This window comes from Thalia democratica, chromosome 1 (assembly GCF_965202585.1).
Source record: "Thalia democratica chromosome 1, ktThaDemo2.hap1.1, whole genome shotgun sequence".
NCBI lineage: Eukaryota > Metazoa > Chordata > Thaliacea > Salpida > Salpidae > Thalia > Thalia democratica.
The window spans coordinates 61,869,828-61,890,372 of NC_139165.1; the positions used below are offsets into that span (position 1 = coordinate 61,869,828).

Here is a 20,545-nt window from a genome sequence, read left to right on the forward strand (position 1 = left end):
AGTAATATTAATAACAATGAAGTAAATAAAAGGGGTTTTAAATTCAAGAACAATGTAAGTAAAAATTTTTACTGTCGTAAGTCGAATAAACTAAACTGTCCGTTATATAGTCACTGCTTCATTAAAATGTCGTGTATAAGGTGCGTGTTAAATGTAATCTTAGTGAAGATAATAACAAAAAAAAATAATGATAATAATAAGGATAAATTATATATAGGTTCGACATGAGGTCATTTAAAAATATGTACACCGGGCATAAGTATACTTTTAAGCATGTAAATAAAAAGAATAGCACAAGATTGTCAGATTTCGTTAGGCAGTATTTCGACAGGTATGTAACCAAGCCAGAAATGAAATGGAGCATCCTTCACCACGCCAACAATAACATCAGTAGCGCGAGCAAGATCTGCAAAATATACAACCTTGAACGAATGGCAATTTTAGCAGAAGATAGTAAACAACTACTAAATAAAAGACGTGATATTTCAAACAACTGTGTACACAACCGACGGTTCTTCAAATAACATCTTGGCGCTTTCTCACCTCCCATATTTTTCATTCACCTTTCACATAAACACATACATTCACTTAATACATATTAATGTAATTATATATTCTAAGTAAAATACAGTTATATTCATTTGTTATTTATTTCACACAAGTCACTTTCTATTCTCCGAAATTTCATATATTCACTTTACCCTACGACTATAATTCTTCACATCTTCACGTGTTAAGTTCCAAGTTTAATTTGAAGCTTGTATTCAAATCACAGATAAACCGTGCTTTTTTACCTACTACGCCCAATAGAGCTAGAGGTTTTTACTGCAGGTTTACACTTAGCATATGACCAACTTATTGTTGTTTTATGTTTCATATTTTAACTTTCATATATAACACAGTTTAATTATTAAATATTTGAAATATCCGTATGGGATCTTTAATTTAAACACCCGACTGCTCCTATATAAAACAACAACAAATTATTTTAATAATTATTATGTACAGTATATATGTAATTTAAGTCATTGTGATTTTACGTATGTCGCTGTAGCTTGATTATCGGTCAGTACTTTGTAAGCTTAATAACAAGTTTTTTTTTTGTGCTTGTATTATTAAATTTTAAACTTTTACATTTCAATTTTTACATATAAACTAAATCTGCTTCCTAACTGTATCTAACTTTGATTTTGTTATAATTTTAGATTTAAAAATACACAAGTTTACAAACATTTAATATATAAAACACACATTATATCAAGTTCCTGGTATTTTTATTGTCTTTACCGTTGTTAAATTTTATTGACTCACTAATTAATGGTTGTTGTTATATTTTTATTCAAAAGAGATTACATACTACTTTTCATATTAAAGCGCTTTAAAGATTAAATTAAGTAACTTCAGAATACAAATCAAATAGCTGTGTTAACGTTCATATATATTATGACGTAATTATTGGATTTATTTTGTTCAATCTTTGGCAACGGTAAAATAAATTTTAATCAGTTATTCTTTCGATTATAGTAAGTGGTTTGTTTATATTATGATTTGTTGTTTTTGTTGTGTATTTTAGTTTACTTTACTTAATTTAGACTTAATAATTACAAATGTTATATAGTTTTATAACAGTCGGATTTAATATTAAGTATTTTACCTATTACTTATTATTTATTAAGCTGTAAAAATCTGTAGAAACAATTTTAATGAAAACATGTATACACCCACTTTATTCTATGCTTCTATTCTTTCACAACAGTAAATATTTTTTTACAGAACCCATTTGAAGTGTGTTGATTCGTTAACACACAGAAACATATGTTGGTACAATAAAGGAAGATTACTGTAAAATTTGTTTTTATTTATATTCCAGCGAACTTGTCGCACTAGGATCTTTTGTTAGCAAACGATTAAATCTGTATTTCGATCAGTTAAAGAAAAAAGGAATTAAAATTATTAAAGAAATAAATTAATAAAAAAATTAACTCGTACATAACTTTTTCCGTACAAAATTGTCTGCTCGTGCAAAAGTGTCTTCGTGTAAAAGTATCTTTGTGAAATTTTGTTCGCTCGTGCAAATTTTACACTTACCCTTATTTTTAATTGCTTATTTTGAATTTTTTGCACTTTTAATAATTGCATACTATAACTTTTTGAAGTAAAGTATTCTAAAAACTAATTTTGGTTAGTTTATAAATAAAACTTACGCTACAAAGTTTTTATTTTGAAATAGTAACAATGACGTGAAATATTTTAGAATAAAAATTTAATCAAATTGTTAGGTAAATAAGATAGTCCAACTTTATTATAGTGTACTTTTTTTCGTTTTATATATATATTTTTATTATTCTTAATCTAGGCAATTGACAAGTGTTTACTGAAAACATTTTTGTTTTGTAAAATCATGCTTAGAATCAATTTATCTTAAATTCTTTTTGTTATTTATTATTTAATTAAACTATTTAGTTGTTATTTTATTCTAAGAGCAACAATAAGAGTTCTTAACTTAATATCAAGGTGATAAGTACAAACTAAATATTAAACATTTTTTTTTATAGTCTTAAAATATTTTAGTATAATTGTAAACGGATTATACAATTTTAGTATAGTTTGTTTTAGCGTTTCTGGCCGACTGAAAACGCTTATTTGTTTTTCTTAGATTGTTTGCTGTATTACCTACAAGTGCATTTAACTGTAGAAAACCCATTTGGACGAAGTAATGATATTTAATATAATACATACTTAGTTTATACAAAAAACCCTCACAATATGGTATTTATATGTTAATAACGATAAACAAAATTACAACATAAGTTGTATTACCAAATACGTTAGGTCAAGAAAAAATTCTAAGAAAATTGTTATTAGTTTTCAATACGTAGAAAACCTATTAAGCGAACTATCTTTGTGCTTAAGCGATCTTAACAGTTGACTTCTATTTATAGTAAAGAGTTAAATTGTCGACTTAATTTCAGCCTCAGATTTTGTTGATTGTTTGGTAAGTCTGACTAATGGATCAGATAATAGAGCTGTTAATAGGTGTGAAATAGTTTTCGTCAAAAAAAAAAAATAAAATCTCAAATTTAAAAGTCCTCGAGAAAGTAGCTGAGCCTTCAGCTTACAACTTTAAAGTATAAACAAAAATATTAATCATTTTTTGCTAAATTCGACGCTGACTATGAGCCAAAAAAGTTAGAAGTAAAGAAAAACTACTGGCGTCTTGGATATATTCGGTAGCTTTAGATAGTCTGTTTAGACATTAAGGACTTGATAAGAAAACTAAATAAGAAACACCGGTAAAGTAATAGCATAATAGCTTAAATCCATTTCAAAGCTCCATGTTAGTGCCGCTCTCCAGGCTTTATACAAGAACATAATTTTAATTCTTTTCTTTTGGATAAATAAACTTCACTTTACTACTTTTTATAAAATAGTATAAAAGTTTTGAATTGTTATTTTTTAATGCCCTTAAAAGCCCTAATCAATATACTGTGTGTAAATATTGTAAACAACAAAATAACGAATATCAGTTGGAATGTAAATAAACTATTTAATTTTCTTTAATCCACAATTTTCGAATTGTTTTGAACTTGTAAGACGTTAAATTGTATCCAAGATGTGTGCGACTCGATAACTGAAAGGCTCTTCGTGCACCGGGTCCTAGGACCAAGTATTTTGATCGCTTTTTTGTCGTTTAATAAACAGGATTGAAGCAATACTTAAACTTGTAAAACTTTTTCTAAACGTTTAATTGTAAAATTATAAATCAATAAATTTTACGAGCGGTTGTCAAAGAACAGTAAAAAAAAACATTTTTACTTATTAATTTGTATATGTATAGTTTTTTGGTACAAACTTTGTATAAAAATTACGAAAAATGCTTTCATTAATTTTATCTGACTTTAGTAGAAAAATTTTTGGTACACGCTTATCAATTACTACTGTGTATAACTGAACAAAAAGTATAATAAAGTTAAGGTTTTAAGAATTTGATAGATGATACGTCATATATAGTATAAATCAGTAGTATTTGGAATTTTAAAAGTAAGTTACAATCAAGATTTCAAATATTATAGTTCAAACTTTTATATAATATAAGATATGTACATATTTTTTTGTTGCTCGAAGTTATAAAAGTTTAAAAGCTATAAATAAATAAAAGGAAATATTTTTTTGGAAGCCCACATACTTTAGTTTTTACGATTTTATATTTTTTTAGAATTCATAAAATTTAGATAGGCCTTAGTTTATTATTTTAAGCAGACATTTTTCTGACATTCAAATACGATTTTTTCTCATGTTAAGAAAATACAAATTACGTATGAAATTTGTACTGTTATTTTAGTTCTATGTTATTTTTTAAATAAAATTTTAAGTCTATATTGATAACATGTACATTTTTGATCCCAAAGTACTTAAGAATTAAATAAATGGTGTAGGCTCGATTATTGAAGGTATTCTATATATCAGTCCTTTGAAAATATTTTTGAGCGTCAGTTTTTTTTATCGTGTACGAATAATATGACTATGTACTATACAAATCTAATTCAATTTAATATTTGTTTTAAATTTACTTTGGCTTATTAAACATCTACGAAGTATTAAAAACTTTATTATGATTTCAAATTAGTTGTTATCTTTACTATCATTTGTAGTGAATCTACATTTACATAAAACTTTATAACTATTCTATGTTTTTTATAAAGTTTCGTGCTATTTTGGTTTAATTATATCATACATGTTTAAAAAATTGTTGTCAATATTTGTATTGATCTAGTAGAGTAATTCAAAAACATAGAGTGGTTATAAAGCTTGTATGTTCCTATTCAGTAATAAGTTTTTTTAGTAGTATAAAGTTGTAAAAACGACTATCTCTATTTTTACCTGACCCTGTTTTAACAACTCTATTTTTTACTTAGTATATTAAAAGCTGATATTGACCGAAAAAATTTATGATATTTACAAAATTTTTTCACACAAGGGTTGGGAAACAGTTTTAGTTGGCGGGCAAGGTATGGAAAAAGGAGTTGCCGGAGCATTTCAATATAATTTTATTTATGAAAATTACTCATTTATAAAACTCATTTAGAATTAATTTTAATTTTGTATGACCTTTTTTTAACTATATCTCTTGTGAATTTCAAATATATCGTAAGTTGTACCTTTGTGTTTTTTTGGCTCTTTAATTTAAATTCGAGAATATCTAGTGAATCTTTAATTTTTGCCTTACCGGACTAGATTTGTATGCATGCGGGCCGTAGTTTATCTTACGCCGGCCGGTTTCCACTTAATTATTGTAAACATTAGCAGGCCGCTCATTTTTACTTTGCGGGCCGTACGTTGCCCACCCCTATTCTACACTATACTAGTTAAAGTGTAAAAAATTTCTGGATTGTTAACAAAAATTAATTTATTAGTCTTACATTGCACTCACTTTCATTTGAAAAGACGATGAAAAAAAATAAATCAGAAAGTATTAAAATGATTTTTTTTAAATAGTTTGTTTAACTTCTGTAACTTTTATCAACTTAAAACACATTAAAATTAAACCTGTTTTCCAACAAGTGTGTTTTAGTTTTGTAAAAACCGTAGTTAAAAGTTATATGTATTTAAATCAAAACAAAACTAAAAGTTTATGAAATAATTAACTCTTCTTCTTCATAGTTCATTAAGCATGTGTAGAAGAATAAGTCCTATCTTCATTTGACCTTGTTAACTCATACGAGGTTGGTAGAGAGGTATTTTTAAGTTTGTTCATCACAACGTTTGTCCCGTGTCTGAACCTAGTATGTTAAGATTAATTTTTTAAAATTTATAGATTCAATTAAGAGATAGTCCAATAGTATTTTTTTAAGGAAACTTATTTAGATTTAAAGTTTCGTTAGATGCTTTCAAAAAAAAACATTGCTATTGAATTCAGAAGCATTTAAAAAATGTCTTTTGTAAAAATGTTAAAATTAAACATTCTATTTTGTATAAAAGTTAATTACAAGAACTGTTTTAAAACTTGTTTAAGTTATAAGTAATCAAACTTAAACAAACTAAGATAACTAAAAGTATTTTTTAAGTATGCATGTATCAAATTTTTTTAAAATTTCAAGTGATAACAAAAACAACTATCTTACTTAGAAAAAAAACCATGAAGTAAATAATTTGATAGACTAAAAAGCATGTTATTAACGCTATTAACGTAGTGATATTAAAACAGGAAAAAGAGTACTATGACTAAAAAGTTACCAAAAAATCTTATAATGGATACAACTGGTTTAATTAATAATAATTATAATTTTAATACGCTTAATATTATTTCTTAAACTAAGACAAAACGATATTTTTACTTGAGTTGACTTCTATCATTTAAACAGTTTTATAAACTTATCTATAATAAATGTTAAAAAAAAGGTATTAAAATTAATATGAGATACAGCATATAATAATTCTATTGCAAATTAAAACATATTTTCGCTATAAAAACATGTGTACCAGTTTTTAAAACCTTTATTTTAAGAAATTTTCTTTAAAGTTTTTATTTAATCAGTCTTTTATGTGAACAACTTTAGCGTTTGGCTAGGTTTTATTAAGTAGTATAAAGATACCTACGTTTTTCAATATTTATAAAGTACTGAACTAATACACTTCTTTTATTATATGAAAAAGTATCTCAATTCTGTGAAAAACTCTTACGTAAGAGGTAATCCGTGCAAACATTAAACTATGTTTAAAATTCCACAAAACTTTACAACAAATTTACAAAAATCAATTGAAACCAAAAAGACATAATCAGCTATTTTTATCTCTGAATATAACTTAAATAGTCCATTATATAAATCTTTTTATAGAACGCTTAATAATACATCGAACAACATAAATTACAACGTACTAAGAGATTGAGTTGTATAAATTACATTAATAGAAATAATTTGAAAATCTTAACAGCTTTATAACAAAGAAAACTGTTGTTTATATTCTGTTTCTTTGTCAATATTAAATAAAAAGTTAAAACAAGCAAGAATAGTTTTGACGTGTACACTTATCTTATAACATATTTTCTTGTAAAAAATAAAAAAAAGTATTAGTTGAAGAATGTTTTACATAACGTATTTTTAAAATTTGAATTAAAAAAAAAGTTTTATATAACATAGTAAATTTATTTAAACTGCTTATTACAAATATGAAAAAGAAAAAGTCAGTCTTGTAATGTTATTTATAAATTAAAAAGTAACTTTAAACTATTTTAATTTTGATATTTGTATTAAAAATATTAACCAAATCACGGCGAAAGATGCTAATTAATATTTAATTGTTTTATATTTAGAAAATTTACTTTAAATTGTGTATTATTTTGTGCATAAAAAGTAAATAAATAAAATTACTGCAAACTAGTCATACTAAAATTAGTTTAATAATTTTAAATAATCTTTTTTGTAGAAAGTTTGTTTGATAAAATAATGAAATACATTATTAGCTACATTTTGTTAATTACCTATAAAAATAAAAAACTTAAAACGTTTAAGGTTAGGTATAGTTTTTTATGATAGTAAATTTTTTCTGTGTCTTATAATTATAAACTTTTATAAATTTATTTTAAACCACTGACAACAAAGAAATTACTACATATTATATTATGTTGTTTACATTTTTAAGTGAATACATTTCAAATTTTAAGAAGTAGTTAAAACTAAATTTAAGTTTTTTTAGTTGATCTTTCAAAATATATTCACTTTCCCTGACATAACTAAAAGAAATGAAAACACACAGAAAAAAACCAACGCTTTTTTTAAAAACTTTTAGTTTTTTTACTTTCATATGTTTTGATATCATAGTTTATAGTTATCGTCATTTAAATAAGTAGTTAATTATTTCAGAAAACAGACTTACATGTTGTATAATTCACTATTTATAAGAATATTGTTACTGACTTTTTAGAACTATTTATAAAAGAATAGAAAGTACAGTTTTGTTTTTTAAACTAATTGAACAGTAAAAAATAAGTGTACAAAATATAAAAAAGTAAAATTAAATTTTATAGTTTTGTTTTACAATAGCAGATTATTTCCTAAAGTTTGATTTTATCCAAGAAACTAAAATTTAAATTTAAAGTAAAATTGTCATACGCCTAACTATTAACTTAGTAATAATTAACTTTAAAAATTGATCCTCATTTAAGTTCGAAAGAAACATAAATTTTTAAATATTTGTGTTTATATATTTTTGAACTTTGAAATTTTTAAGAAAGTCTTAATTATGGAAATTTGAGTACCGATAAGTATGGTTTATATTGAACAAATGAACAGAAAAACACAAACTTACACACTGATTCAGTTTTAAGCAAAAGTTGTAAATTATGCTTATTTGTGTTAACAACAAAACATCATGCAAATTAGCTTAAAACGAAATCAAATATAAACGTATTAGTAGTTTACACATAATAAGTGTGTATAACTAAATTATGAAGTATTATAAGACTTGAATACAAAATAATTCTAATCATTTATTTAAGTTTTACGACTAAGTTGGCGTGAGTAATTTTTACTTTCAATTAGTGTCTTAAAAATTAAAGGTGTTGTACATGCTTTATTTTTGTCTACTACTTGTATAAATAAGCAAAGCTCAATGGTAAAAAAGGATTGCAAAACTAGAAATGAAAGATATTTCAAAATTTAATTTAAACAGTTTTAAGAAACAATTTACACAAAAAAAATATTTTGACTTTTTATAGCTATGAAGATAACGTCATATTAAAACTATTATTAAGATACTCATTACATCAAACTTATATACTTTATAACCTAATTAAGTACTTCCTAAAATTTTCTAGTAGCGATATAAATTTAATTAGTTTTTGTACATTTTTGGCAGCAGAACGGTCAAATAAAAAAGTGTTTTTTATAACTAGTTATTATTAACATTAATTCGAATAGTTCTTTGACTGGTTTCAAAACTTGAAAAAGTTTAAAGTTTTTCTAATCAGCTATATAAAAAAGTATCTAAGTTTTTAGTTTTTAATTTTTAAATAATTAAAAACTTAATATAAAATTTTGGAAACTATTTGCATTGGTTGTAATATAAAATAATAAAACAAAGTCTAATCATTAAAATTAAATTAAAAAAAAAGGTGAAACGTACTATTATATTGTATGCTTTAATAACACTTTAATAGTAGTATATAAATTTGATTTTGAATACATTTATATCTTAAAAAAATATTACGGTATTCTGGAATAAACAGTCATTGAAAAACAACTTATCCTGGCATTTTTTAACTGACCCGTCAATTTTCTGGAATCTCCTAGAAGTTTGCGGTCTATGAAATGTTGTACTTGGAGAAGAACTGTCTGAACGTCTCATTGACCTCAAAAATACTACTTAAATATTTAGTTTATAAATTAGTCTGATATCACTTAAAATTGTCTTAATAAGAGGTGTTATAAAAAAGAATTACCATTTCAATACTTAGTTTTGTCTGACAAAAATTCTTACAGTGACGGAAGATAACTGTAAGTACATAATCAAGTTTTCTAAATTGTTAAGCAAATATAAATAATGTTGTGAACTTTGTTCACAATTTTTAAATATTTCTAATAAAATTTAAGGCGATTAAGTTTTGATAGCTTCGTCATAGGTTGAACTAGTACATAAGGTTTAAGAAACTTTTTGTGACCGAGTTAATGAGAAACTAAAATAATAGTATTAAAAAAACAATTTTTAATATCGTATTTCTAAACTGTTTGAAAGTTTAATAAAACTACAAAAAAGAAACTAACTGAAAGTTTGAGCATTTAGATCTTCTCAAGCTCAAAGGAGTTTCCCTTGACTGCATTTTTTTCATTTCAAACAACAGTCCTTTTTTACGATCGAGGGCTCGGTAAGTATTACTATTATATAAGCGAAAGCGAAGTGCCAAAGTACGAAAGAAGCTGTCGAATGTTATGATAACATGCATGGAAACAAACAAAATTAAAGCAAGAAAACATGATTAAGTGTATTTAATAAGTTAAGCTACGTTAATTTAGTTAAGTACATCGTAAAATAAAAAGTAATCTCATACTTAAATGAGTAAAGAAATTAAGAAAATAGTAAGAAAAGTACTGATCTTTATAATTTTGAGATTTGAAATGCTTTTAGACAATATAACTGAAAGTTTTATTTATAAAAACAAAAGAAATATAAGTAAGTAGATTTTTCAATCGTTAAATTTGTACATCTGTAACATATCCAAGATGGCTGTTTGTAAAAATCTTTCATGTAAATAGATTTTAAATTAGCGAGTTTACTTTATTCTAACTGAAAAAATAGTAAACCTAATGTTTTTTTTTTAATGTAAATATTGTGCTTATGTTTACATAAGTACTTTAAATTTTAACTGTTTATGAAGTGATGTCATGTTTTCAATATTTTTGTTTATTTTTAATACTTACGTAAATAAAATAATAAACAAATTGCTTTTAGCTTAGTTGTTGCTCGAAAAATATCAGACAATTGCTTTTAACATATATTATAAATTTGTTTCCATAAAAATTTGAAGATTTAATTATACATAAATACTTGTATTGATATAATGCATTTTTTACTAATCTTACAAAAAATTTTACTAATATTTTTGAACTTAATATAATTGACTATTATGGCATCGAAATTTTTAATATTAAATTATGATGAGCAATTTGGTCATAAAACACCTACTATGAAGAAAAAAAAAAGATTAAAACAGTACATTAGTTTGTAAATTAGTTTGTATACTTGTTGAGTATAAACACAGTTTGAAAACAATATTAAAAATAAACGTATAAAACTAACTGTAAATCAGGTTAAATTGGTATTTAAGCTTTATAACCAAGCGAAAGGATTTTATAAGCACACGGGCTATTTGAGTTATAATTTAAAATTCAAAATTGTGTAATAAATGTAGCTGCAGCAATTAAAAACTAACAAAATTAGTTTCAGAAAATAAAAAAGATTGTTATAACTCTAACATAAGTGAAACTATATAACAATTTAATGCTACTCTCATTATTTTTAGAAGACCCTTTTCGATGTTTATGTTAAGGAAAAATTAGGCTTTAACTAAATATTCTTACTACATTCAACAGATCGCTGCTGTGGCCAAGTTAACTTAATAAAGGTAACTAAATAAAAGAAAGTAATTTATTAACATTGATTCAAATAACTAACCCACAAATGAAAGCAACTAAAATAGCAGCTGCAAATGCTAATGGACCAAGAACTATGCTGACCAAAACAGTCACTTTATCCATTTCACACTGTAACAACTCCAAATCAGCTTTACGCAACTCAACTTTTGTGTTCTTGGTTTCATGATAGCACACTGTTTTAGTGGTAGTAATCTTTATCAATTTATTTTCCCACTTGTAACTTGAAGGGTCAATCTTCATTGGTTCACTTCTTACTATTTGATTTCCCCCTATATTGTCGCAGTTAGAGGTTCCCCTTAGCATGTCAGTATGACAAACAGGTGTTGCTGGTGGCAACGAAAACTGCAAGATGTGGTAAAGATGACAATTGCAAATTAATGGATTTCCGTGTACCCATATTGATCTTATGTTGGGAAGAGTACTTAGAAGGTTTAAAGTGTTGGGATTTAAAGGGTCATTGGCAGCCAAATTCATTCGAGAAATGTTACAGTTCTGTTTGAAGTACGTTTAAATAAATAAAAAAATATAAAAAAAATCATTAATCAATGAACGTTGATAATACATATATTTTTTAAACATAGTTTATATTATAGTTTTTTACTATTTATAATTTTTTATTTAAAAATTAAGAAACTCACCTAAAAAAAGCTATGTTATAGAAACTTTTAAGAGTACTAAGAAAATAATTAGTGTTTATAAAAAGTGTTTAAGAAGACTTTTAGCATATTTAAGCAAAAAAGCTATGGAGTTGGTTATTGTTACAAATAAGCAAGTGTCAATACAACTAACAAGTATATACAAAAGAGTAGAAGTTTAAAATGTCATAAAAGGTTAATATAAATTAAATAAAAGTGGTTTAATTAAAAACAATGCATAAAACAACATTAGACTTTGATTAAAGAAATGTTATTAAAATGCTTATATAATAATAAGTAGTCGTAACTAAAAAAACTAAACAAACGAATATCAACAAACAAAACGTTAGTATTTTGGAATTAACGTACTTAAACTTAAAAAAAAACTGTATAAGTCTGTTGTATAAAATTTATAGGTTATATTTAATAACAAAATTAAGTATAAAAATATTTTTTATTAACTAATATTGTACTTTTAACCTTAAAAATTGAAATAAAAAGTATATATCAATCCAAAGTTAAAACAAAACATAAGTTAATATTTTTTGACAACTATAAAGTAATTCAAGTTATCATTATATTAGGTAGTTATAGTATAAACAAACCTAAATAAGTGTTTTAGTTTTTCTATGGAAAAAATTTTTTATGTAAAAAAATATCTTTAAGGTTATGGTAGTTATATATTATCAATACATTAAATTACTCACAATGCTCTTATTTTTTTTTTTAATATTTGCTAATTTCAGATAAAGTTTTACAATAAAGTTAAAAAAAAAAAATTCAAATAAATTAACTGATTGTTTAAACTTTTATTATCTATACCTTTATTACAGTTGTCTAAAGTTTTGTTTTTTAAGTTAATAATGAAACTATTAAAAAATGCTGTTTCTATTTGTACTAAAAACTAGACTTTAATTTATACTAGTCCAATATAAGCATTTGAAAAATAATTGTTTGATATAAGCAAAGTAGAAAGTGGATAATAAATTTAACCTATTCGATTACTAACGCACGATACGACCTTTGTAATATAAATACACATTTTTGGCCTCTCAGATATAATATTTGATTTAAAGAAAAGAGAACCTTATCATAAAACCATTACCGAGTTTTATACTTTTAACGAAATGAACTGTTATCTTTCTGTAAATTTATCTAAGTATTGTTTTAAAAAATACTTACTTTAAAGTTAAACTTAATTATTTTTTTTGGATGTGTATATGGAAATACCAATAATGACATATCGCTCTTTGAATAATTTTTCAAAAACTACTTTATATTTTTAGACCTTCTAAAAAGATATTTGACTTGTGTTGTAAGTGTAATTTTTAAACTACAACAAATTTATTCATAAAACTTTTAGTTCTATATAAACTGGTTTCGTTACAAACTATAAAAATATAAATATAACTAAAACCTTAAAACAAATAAAAAAATAACAAAATAAAACATTTAAAACAAGTAGTTGCAAGTTTTTTATTGAAAACTTTACAGACTGATTTCTAATTAACAATATATTTTTTGATTTTTGTTTTAGTAATTAGATGAAAAAATCATCGATGTTATTAAAATTTTGAACATTAACTGTTACAAAATAAAGTACAATAAACAGAATTACAGAAATGTTTTATAATAAATGTTAATAATAGTTATAAGATCGTATTACGAAAACTTTTATGACTAATAAACTTAAAATCTTAATAACTGATCATTATTATATTTGAAAGTTCATATAGATAGCTTTTGTGAATTCAAAGTTGCAGTAAACAAATGAACATACACAAACAAACGTTACTGTCAAAAAGTTCAATTTCTTTATCGTTAAGTCAATATAAATTAAAAAATATAACTGCAACTTAAATTGTAAGCTTTAGTGGACCCTAGACTAAAACGATATTAAATTTTATGTATATAGAAGACTAAATAAGTTTTAAGGCCACATTGATCATAAAAGATAATGTAGGGGTTGAAAACCATTAATCTAAGTATAAAAGTTGAAGTAGAAAAACTTTAAATAGGTTTTTCAAGTTTGTCTTGTAGGAGATTGGTGAACGGGTTAGTACGCTATTTCGATTTTTGTACACATAATCTTAACCTTTTATTACTTTACAAAACACTGACCTGAAGAAACAAATACTCCAATGAAGGAACAAAGTTAAAAGTGTCACCATCCATTGTTGACAAACTATGACATCCACTAAAAGAGACCCACTTTAAATTTGACAAATTAATTAGCATATTATTTTGTAAAGCTGCAATTGAATGAGCTTCTAGTCTTGTCAGTGGGTTTTTTGAAAGATCTAAAACTTCTAAGTTTTGGTGCGTAACACCTTCAAGCCATCCTTTTTCTAACTCTAAAATACTGCAAGCAGAAAGATTAAGTATTTTCAGATGAGGCAAATCTTTTAAACTGCCCTTGGATGCTTTTGAAAGTCTTGAAATACCGTGCAAGTCTAATGTTTTTAATTTAGCCGTATAAAGACCTTTTGCTGCCACCTGAAAATGTTTTAATGTTGTTTTGTTCTTTTCTAAATAATTATTGCCCTAAATTTCTAAAAATGTTTATTGTACTTAAAAATAATGGAATAGTACTAAACTATAACTTGAATGGTTATAGATAATATTTTATTTAAATCTTTTTATAGTCTATTTTTTTGTGATTATTTTAACAGTTTTATATCCATTAAAACATAGTAAAAAAAGGTTATTCTGTTAAAAAATTTTGTAAAACTTTTAGTAACTTTCCTGCTTTAGAAAAAAAATATTATAGACTTTTAAAATAAGTACTGGAACTAATTTATAAAGAACTAATATACATTTTACTTATTTAAAAATCCTGTTTAACTATGTTGTATAAGTTTGAAATACTAACTCATGTACAATGTAAATAAAGGTAAACAAAAGGTAAACAAAAATAACTAGGCTTAAGTTTTACCTTTCGGCTTCATTTGTAATTGATTTTAACTAAGAAATAGCGGGTTCAACTATTAGATGCTTAGCTTAACTAAAATAAAACACTATAGTTTTTCTGACACAATTTTTTTACTGACTTTTAATTGTAAATTCAGTTGTCATTTAGTATATCAACAAAACAAGGCATAAACAAAAAGATGCGCTTTTTAATTAAATATTTTATATTTTATAAATAAAATCGTTTGAAGGAAATGCTAAAGTAGTGAAACAGTTGTTTAGATTTACATAGTTGATTTTTTTTTATTTGCATTTGAATAAAATGTATTTGAAAAAACAAACACTGTTTATGTACTTTCGGACTCGTTTTTTACAATTAAATCGTTTTAATAGTTAATTTAAAGTCTAAAAGAAGCAAGAAACACTGATTGTTACTGTTTTATATTTGCTTGCTCTGATTTATTTTTAAAGTTACAAGTACTATATCAAAACTTTAAAAATGTATCATAAAAAAGAATTGTAATATACTGTTTAGATAAAATACTGCGTTTTATTTCAAACATTTGTTTCACTGGTATTCTAAAGAAGTATGAAGAGCCTCTCTATTTCATAAGTTGTTGATAAATAAACATGAACTTATTTTTTTTATATAAAACTACTTATGTTTTTGTGATGCAATTGTTTTACTGGCTTTTGAAAAACAAGTTAAAAGTTAATCCTTGTTTAAATTTATTAAAGTATGCGAAGCTTTATAATTTTTATTTTCATTACAAAAAAATTAAAAAACTAGCCTGCGGTATTGATTCAAATATCTGATTTTCTCCCATTGCTAAGTAAGTGAGCGAAGACAATCCAAACAAGGAGGCAGAGTGCAGACCACCTGTAGAGAGAGCATTACCGGTCAGGTCAAGATACTCTAAGTTCGATAAGTCTTCGAATGTGAAAGGACTGATGTTCACAATAAAGTTATACGACAGCAACAAACTGTTTAGAAATGTTCAATTTACTTTTTTGATGTCCATTACATATTTTAGAATTGTTAAGAATTAATATATAATATAAAGTACTAAATTGTTATAATTAATGATAGTTCTTTTAGCAATTAGTAACACAACTCTACGGAATTCTGAAAATTATAACTACACTGCGAAAAATGACGTAATTTTAAGTATATTAGTTGTTGAAATTCAAAATAACAATACTTCCATCTCCTTATCATATTATTTTTTTATTTTGTTTTATTTATATTAAACTTGTTTTGCACAAAACCGAATGTTATAAACTTTTTATAGGCTGTCTTTAACTTACATCGTCTTATAAGGGTTTGTTTATGTTCGATGATATAAAATAGTCTAGTAGAATTTTATCAATTGTTTTTTTTATCAGTACTCTTACATAAGCCTATTTCTAAACATTTTTTGTAATCATTACTAAGTTAAAATTCGTCTAGTAATACATAATAATTGTCCATTTTTTTTGTTTATATTTATAAAAACAGTTAAGATATTTATTTTTTCAACATCTATTATTTAAAGTACTTATATTTTTCAGAATCAGAGAACAGAGCTATTTATAGCAAACGGCGTTAATTGTTAAATTATTGAAATTATACTCACAAGAGTTTGTTTTGTTTTGATAATTTTAAGCAAGCATTCGTATCAACTAATACTGTTAAATATTAAAATACTAATCCGACTTAACTTTTACTTTGAAAATATCCAAAAATTTACTAAAGTTCAGTAGACAAAACAGATTTCTACTTATTTTCTATGATTTTTTTTTTTTAAACCCGTTTTTATTTACTCATTTATTAAATAAAATAAGTTTATTTAAATACAGTGTTATAAACTAATAATTTAAATAGGTTGTAAAATTTATCTTAACATGTAAAACAAAGTATACCTACATTCTTAGATTATGTTTCGACAACAAAATATTGTTAGTAAGTAAACAATGTATAAATTTTTGTAAAAATAAATCTCTTAGAATATTGTAAAAAATATGAATACTTCTTTTTTGTAGTTTCTATCGAAATTTCATAAAAGTTATTTTTAACTTTAAAGTGTATACAGAATTATAGGAACACAGATAGCATGTACAATTGCATATAAACTACCTACTTGCTTGCATAATTTTAAAACCTCAGATTGAAAAAAGAAAGAGAGTGCTTTGTTTAAAATTAAAATGTTATTGGTTTTGTTTAAACAAAGTTAAGCTTTTAATAGTTAAACTCTTATAAAAACATAGTTAATTTATAATGCTATACTGTGTTAAATAGTTAATTTCAGGTGTAAAATTACATTTTTTTGGTCATAAGCAGAACTGTTGTAAACTAAAAGACTTATTCAAAACTAAATTCTTTTTCAAGTTTTGTAGTAGACTTTGAAACAAAAATAAACAAATTTTATCCTAAAAACCTATTTTATTTTAGTAAGTACTACTAGAATTATAGGGTAGTTAAGAGATATAATACCTATGAGTATGATTTCAGAATTAATTTGTGTTATTTTAAAATAAAACATGTAAAATAATACAGCGTATAGTGTTGTTTATAATTTCATAAAAAGTTGGCAAGCAAGGACCGTAATAGAATTATCTTCACTCAAAAGTGTTTAAAGAAAAACCTTTGATAAATAAGTTTTCAAAAAACTACTTTAGTTAAAAAAAACAAGCTATGTAATAATTTATGCAGATTAATCAAAACATTTCAGACACCTCAAGTTTTAAACGAAAATGATTTTAATACTTCTTAATGACATTTATACTAACTAAGTTTTATATAACTGTAGAAAGCATAAAAGTAAAAAAAAAATTTCGTATAATAAAAAACTTTTTTTATCCACTTTTGAATTTAGAAAGATTAAAAAATTTAAAGCTAATGTAAATAATAATAACCAACTATGAAATTTTGTAAGTTTATAAGAAAAACTAACTGTTTCGTAAAATTTAAACAACTATTTAGGTTTAACTTAAAGCATTCTTTTAAGCAGACCAAATTTTTAAGTAAAGCTATATAAAATGTTATTTATTACTTTTATAAAATATCGTTTAACGCTTCTCTACTATTCAATTTTTTTCAATATAGTATAAATAGGAAAGTATGTTTAAATAATGTATGGGTATACTTTTTGCAAACTATTTTTTAATATTAACTAAAAAAGCAAAAAATACGTTTATTTTAGGTTTTGTCATAAGTTAATCAATTAAAAATATTTTGTTTGTTAACTAAACTTCTCAGATTCTATAATTCTATAAATAATAATCATAAAAACTCAAGTTTTAAATACTTGTAATATAATAAAGCATAGCATTCGTATTTATCATCGAAATTTTTACTCTTTTTACAAATTATCTACAATGTTTTACTATGTTAAATAAGTTTTTTTTATAACTAGAAAGTATGCTTACAAGGAAAAAATTTGAATGAAGCTATTTACATATGTTAATGAAAAAGAATGTTTATAATAAAACGTTGTCGTAATTTAAAAACAATCATAAAAGTTTATGCTATATACTATAAAATTATATAGATACTATTTAGACAAATATAAAATTTATAAAAATCCAATCGTTAATAAAGTATAAAGTTTTTGTGTATACTCGATCATTTTACATTAGTTTTATCAATATGTGGAACCTTCAAGGTACTAAGAAAAACAACTGGGACAAAATAATTATAAGCTACTGATATAATTCACATACTAAATGTTTTTAGCTAAAAGTTTATTTTACTTAAATTGTTGTTTATAAACTTTTATACATAATTTTCGTAAATATAAAACGTTTTTTATGTAAAAAATGTGTTTTTAACCTTAACTAAGACAACCCAAAGCTACTAAAGATAGACATTGATCTTGCTACTTTGTAAAATTATAGTTAGATTTAAAAGATTTTGCTTGACTATAGTTTTCAAAAGAAGCTTAAGTTTACTAAAAATTACAACAATGAAAAAAGTTGAATAATGAAATATCAAAAAAAAATCTAAAATACTTTTATATATTTTTTTTACAAAAATAAATTGCAAATTTCTAAACAACCTTGTAAAGTTAGAAATGTTAGTAGCAGAATATATTTTCAGGGAATATATACAGAATATAATATTAACAAAAGCCATTTTCTATATAATTAATAACTACATATTTTGTAATTTGACTAATAAAAACCAAAAAAAAAACTGAAAAACTCTTATACTTTATCAAATTTTAAATTTAAGCTAAAAATAAAAAAGATAACAAAAACAAAAGATAAAAAATATAAAATTTGATAATTTCAGATAGATTTTGTTTTGCAAGCTGAACTTTAAAGTGATAGGCTTTATCAACTTTCTAAGATTAGCTTCAACTTAAAATTTGAAAAAAAACTGCGTTGTTAAATGCGTTTTTTGTTTTCTTAAAATGAACTTAGAATAAAAAAACAAAAACGGAAATAATGATTTACTTTTGAATAAAAGCTATGTTTCTTTTATAATTTAAAGTTTTATCTAGATAACTTAAAATTCAAATGTTTTGTGTATAAGACTTATTCTAATAGATAATTGAAAAAACTGGAACTCAACAATGAGTAAGAATTTACATATAAAGTAAAACAAAAAATTGAATTTTTATGTATTTAGAATAACTAAAAACTATAGTTTCAGTTTCAAGTGCAGCTACCGCTTGCCCAAATTTTAATTTGATTTTCGGAAGTTTAAACTAGTAAGACCTTTTCGTATAGAATAAAAATACAGTTTTTATGTCCATTTTTAAACAAATCCTTATCAAACTTCGTCTTGCATATCAACAGAACATAAAAATTAAAATATCTAAAAAAAAGTTTTATGCTTTTTATTAAAATTTAAGAACGTTTTAAGAATTTAAGTTATAAATTTTTGTGGTTAAAACAATACTTTCATGTTTATAATAAGTTACAAAACTTATAAACAATTTTAGCATGTGTTTTTATTTAAAACAAAGGTGTAGAAACTAATTTGTTTTTTTATTAAAAGTTGTTGTTTTTCATTATAGTTACAGTGTGTTTAAACCTTTAATTAAAAATAATTTTAGCTTATGTAGATACAATAGAATAACAAAAAAAAAAGTATTGTAAAGCTGTTAAAATTAATTAATTTGGATTTATTTATATTTATAATAGTGTTCAAACCTGCGCAAGTTAAACATTCCAGTGAAGCTAGATTCATTTAAACGATGTATATGATTATTGTTGAGGACTAATTTCTCAAGTTGACTCGTTGGTACTAACCCTGATACCCACCCTTTAGAGTGAATTGAGTTTTTTCCTAAATCAATACATCTTACATTACTAAATGATTCCATACTTTTTGGTCTAATATTTTGTATCTTGGAATTTGCAAAGGAAAAATAGTATATGTTCTTATGCCACTCTTGGTTCTGTATTGAAGATATTATATCTTTTGAAGACCCATCAAGTATTACTACTTTTGTTTTGGTTGGAACATTTGTTGGCAAGCCCGTAGTTTTGTTGTTAATTTTACACTTTAAGACAATTGAGTTATTTAATTCATCTATACAGTTTTCATCTAGTTTATTAAATTGAACAAAAAACTGTAATTTTTCACATTCACAAGATTTAGGACAATTTTCTATAGAGGCAGTGATTGTAATTGTAGAAAAAACTACCAGGCTAAGCAAACTTGTCCAAAAACTTTTCCAGACAAGTTTTGTGTAATTAAGTCTTTTATACTCAAAGCAGTCATATTTTACGTCCATGGTCTAGATATAGTAATGTCAGTTGTCATGTCTGAACTGATAGGCACTTCATGAGAAAACTCTTAGAATTTTCTTAAACTAATTAAACGAGCTAAAAAGCTTAATACTTTTTTCAAACTTTAAG

The 20,545-nt window shown here is 24.0% G+C and overlaps 1 protein-coding gene across 2 annotated transcripts; it reads right to left on the reverse strand.

The window, feature by feature from the left end:
* Nucleotides 1-5,389: 5,389 nt before the first annotated feature.
* Nucleotides 5,390-20,545, reverse strand: LOC145832673 (CD180 antigen-like). 2 transcript variants are annotated; one of them, XM_082939978.1, is made up of 7 exons: nt 19,835-20,545; nt 15,487-15,679; nt 13,907-14,281; nt 11,170-11,642; nt 9,762-9,914; nt 9,266-9,349; nt 5,390-5,780 (listed from the first exon to the last, which is right to left on the reverse strand). In XM_082939978.1, the coding sequence occupies exons 1-7, from the start codon at nt 20,419-20,421 to the stop codon at nt 5,666-5,668; spliced, it is 1,980 nt and encodes a 659-aa protein (XP_082796104.1). In that variant the 5' UTR covers nt 20,422-20,545; the 3' UTR covers nt 5,390-5,665. The 2 variants fall into 2 exon arrangements, with proteins under 2 accessions (XP_082796104.1, XP_082796113.1); XM_082939987.1 differs by lacking the exons at nt 9,266-9,349; nt 9,762-9,914.

Coding starts and splice junctions, on each gene's coding strand:
- LOC145832673 (XM_082939978.1), bottom strand. CDS start 20,421: ATGGACGTAAAATATGACTGCTTTGAGTATAAAAGACTTAATTACACA. Junction 11,643..13,906: donor TGGAGTATTTGTTTCTTCAG/GTCAGTGTTTTG, acceptor TACTTCAAACAG/AACTGTAACATTTCTCGAAT. Junction 9,350..9,761: donor TCTAAATGCTCAAACTTTCA/GTTAGTTTCTTT, acceptor AGTATTTTTGAG/GTCAATGAGACGTTCAGACA.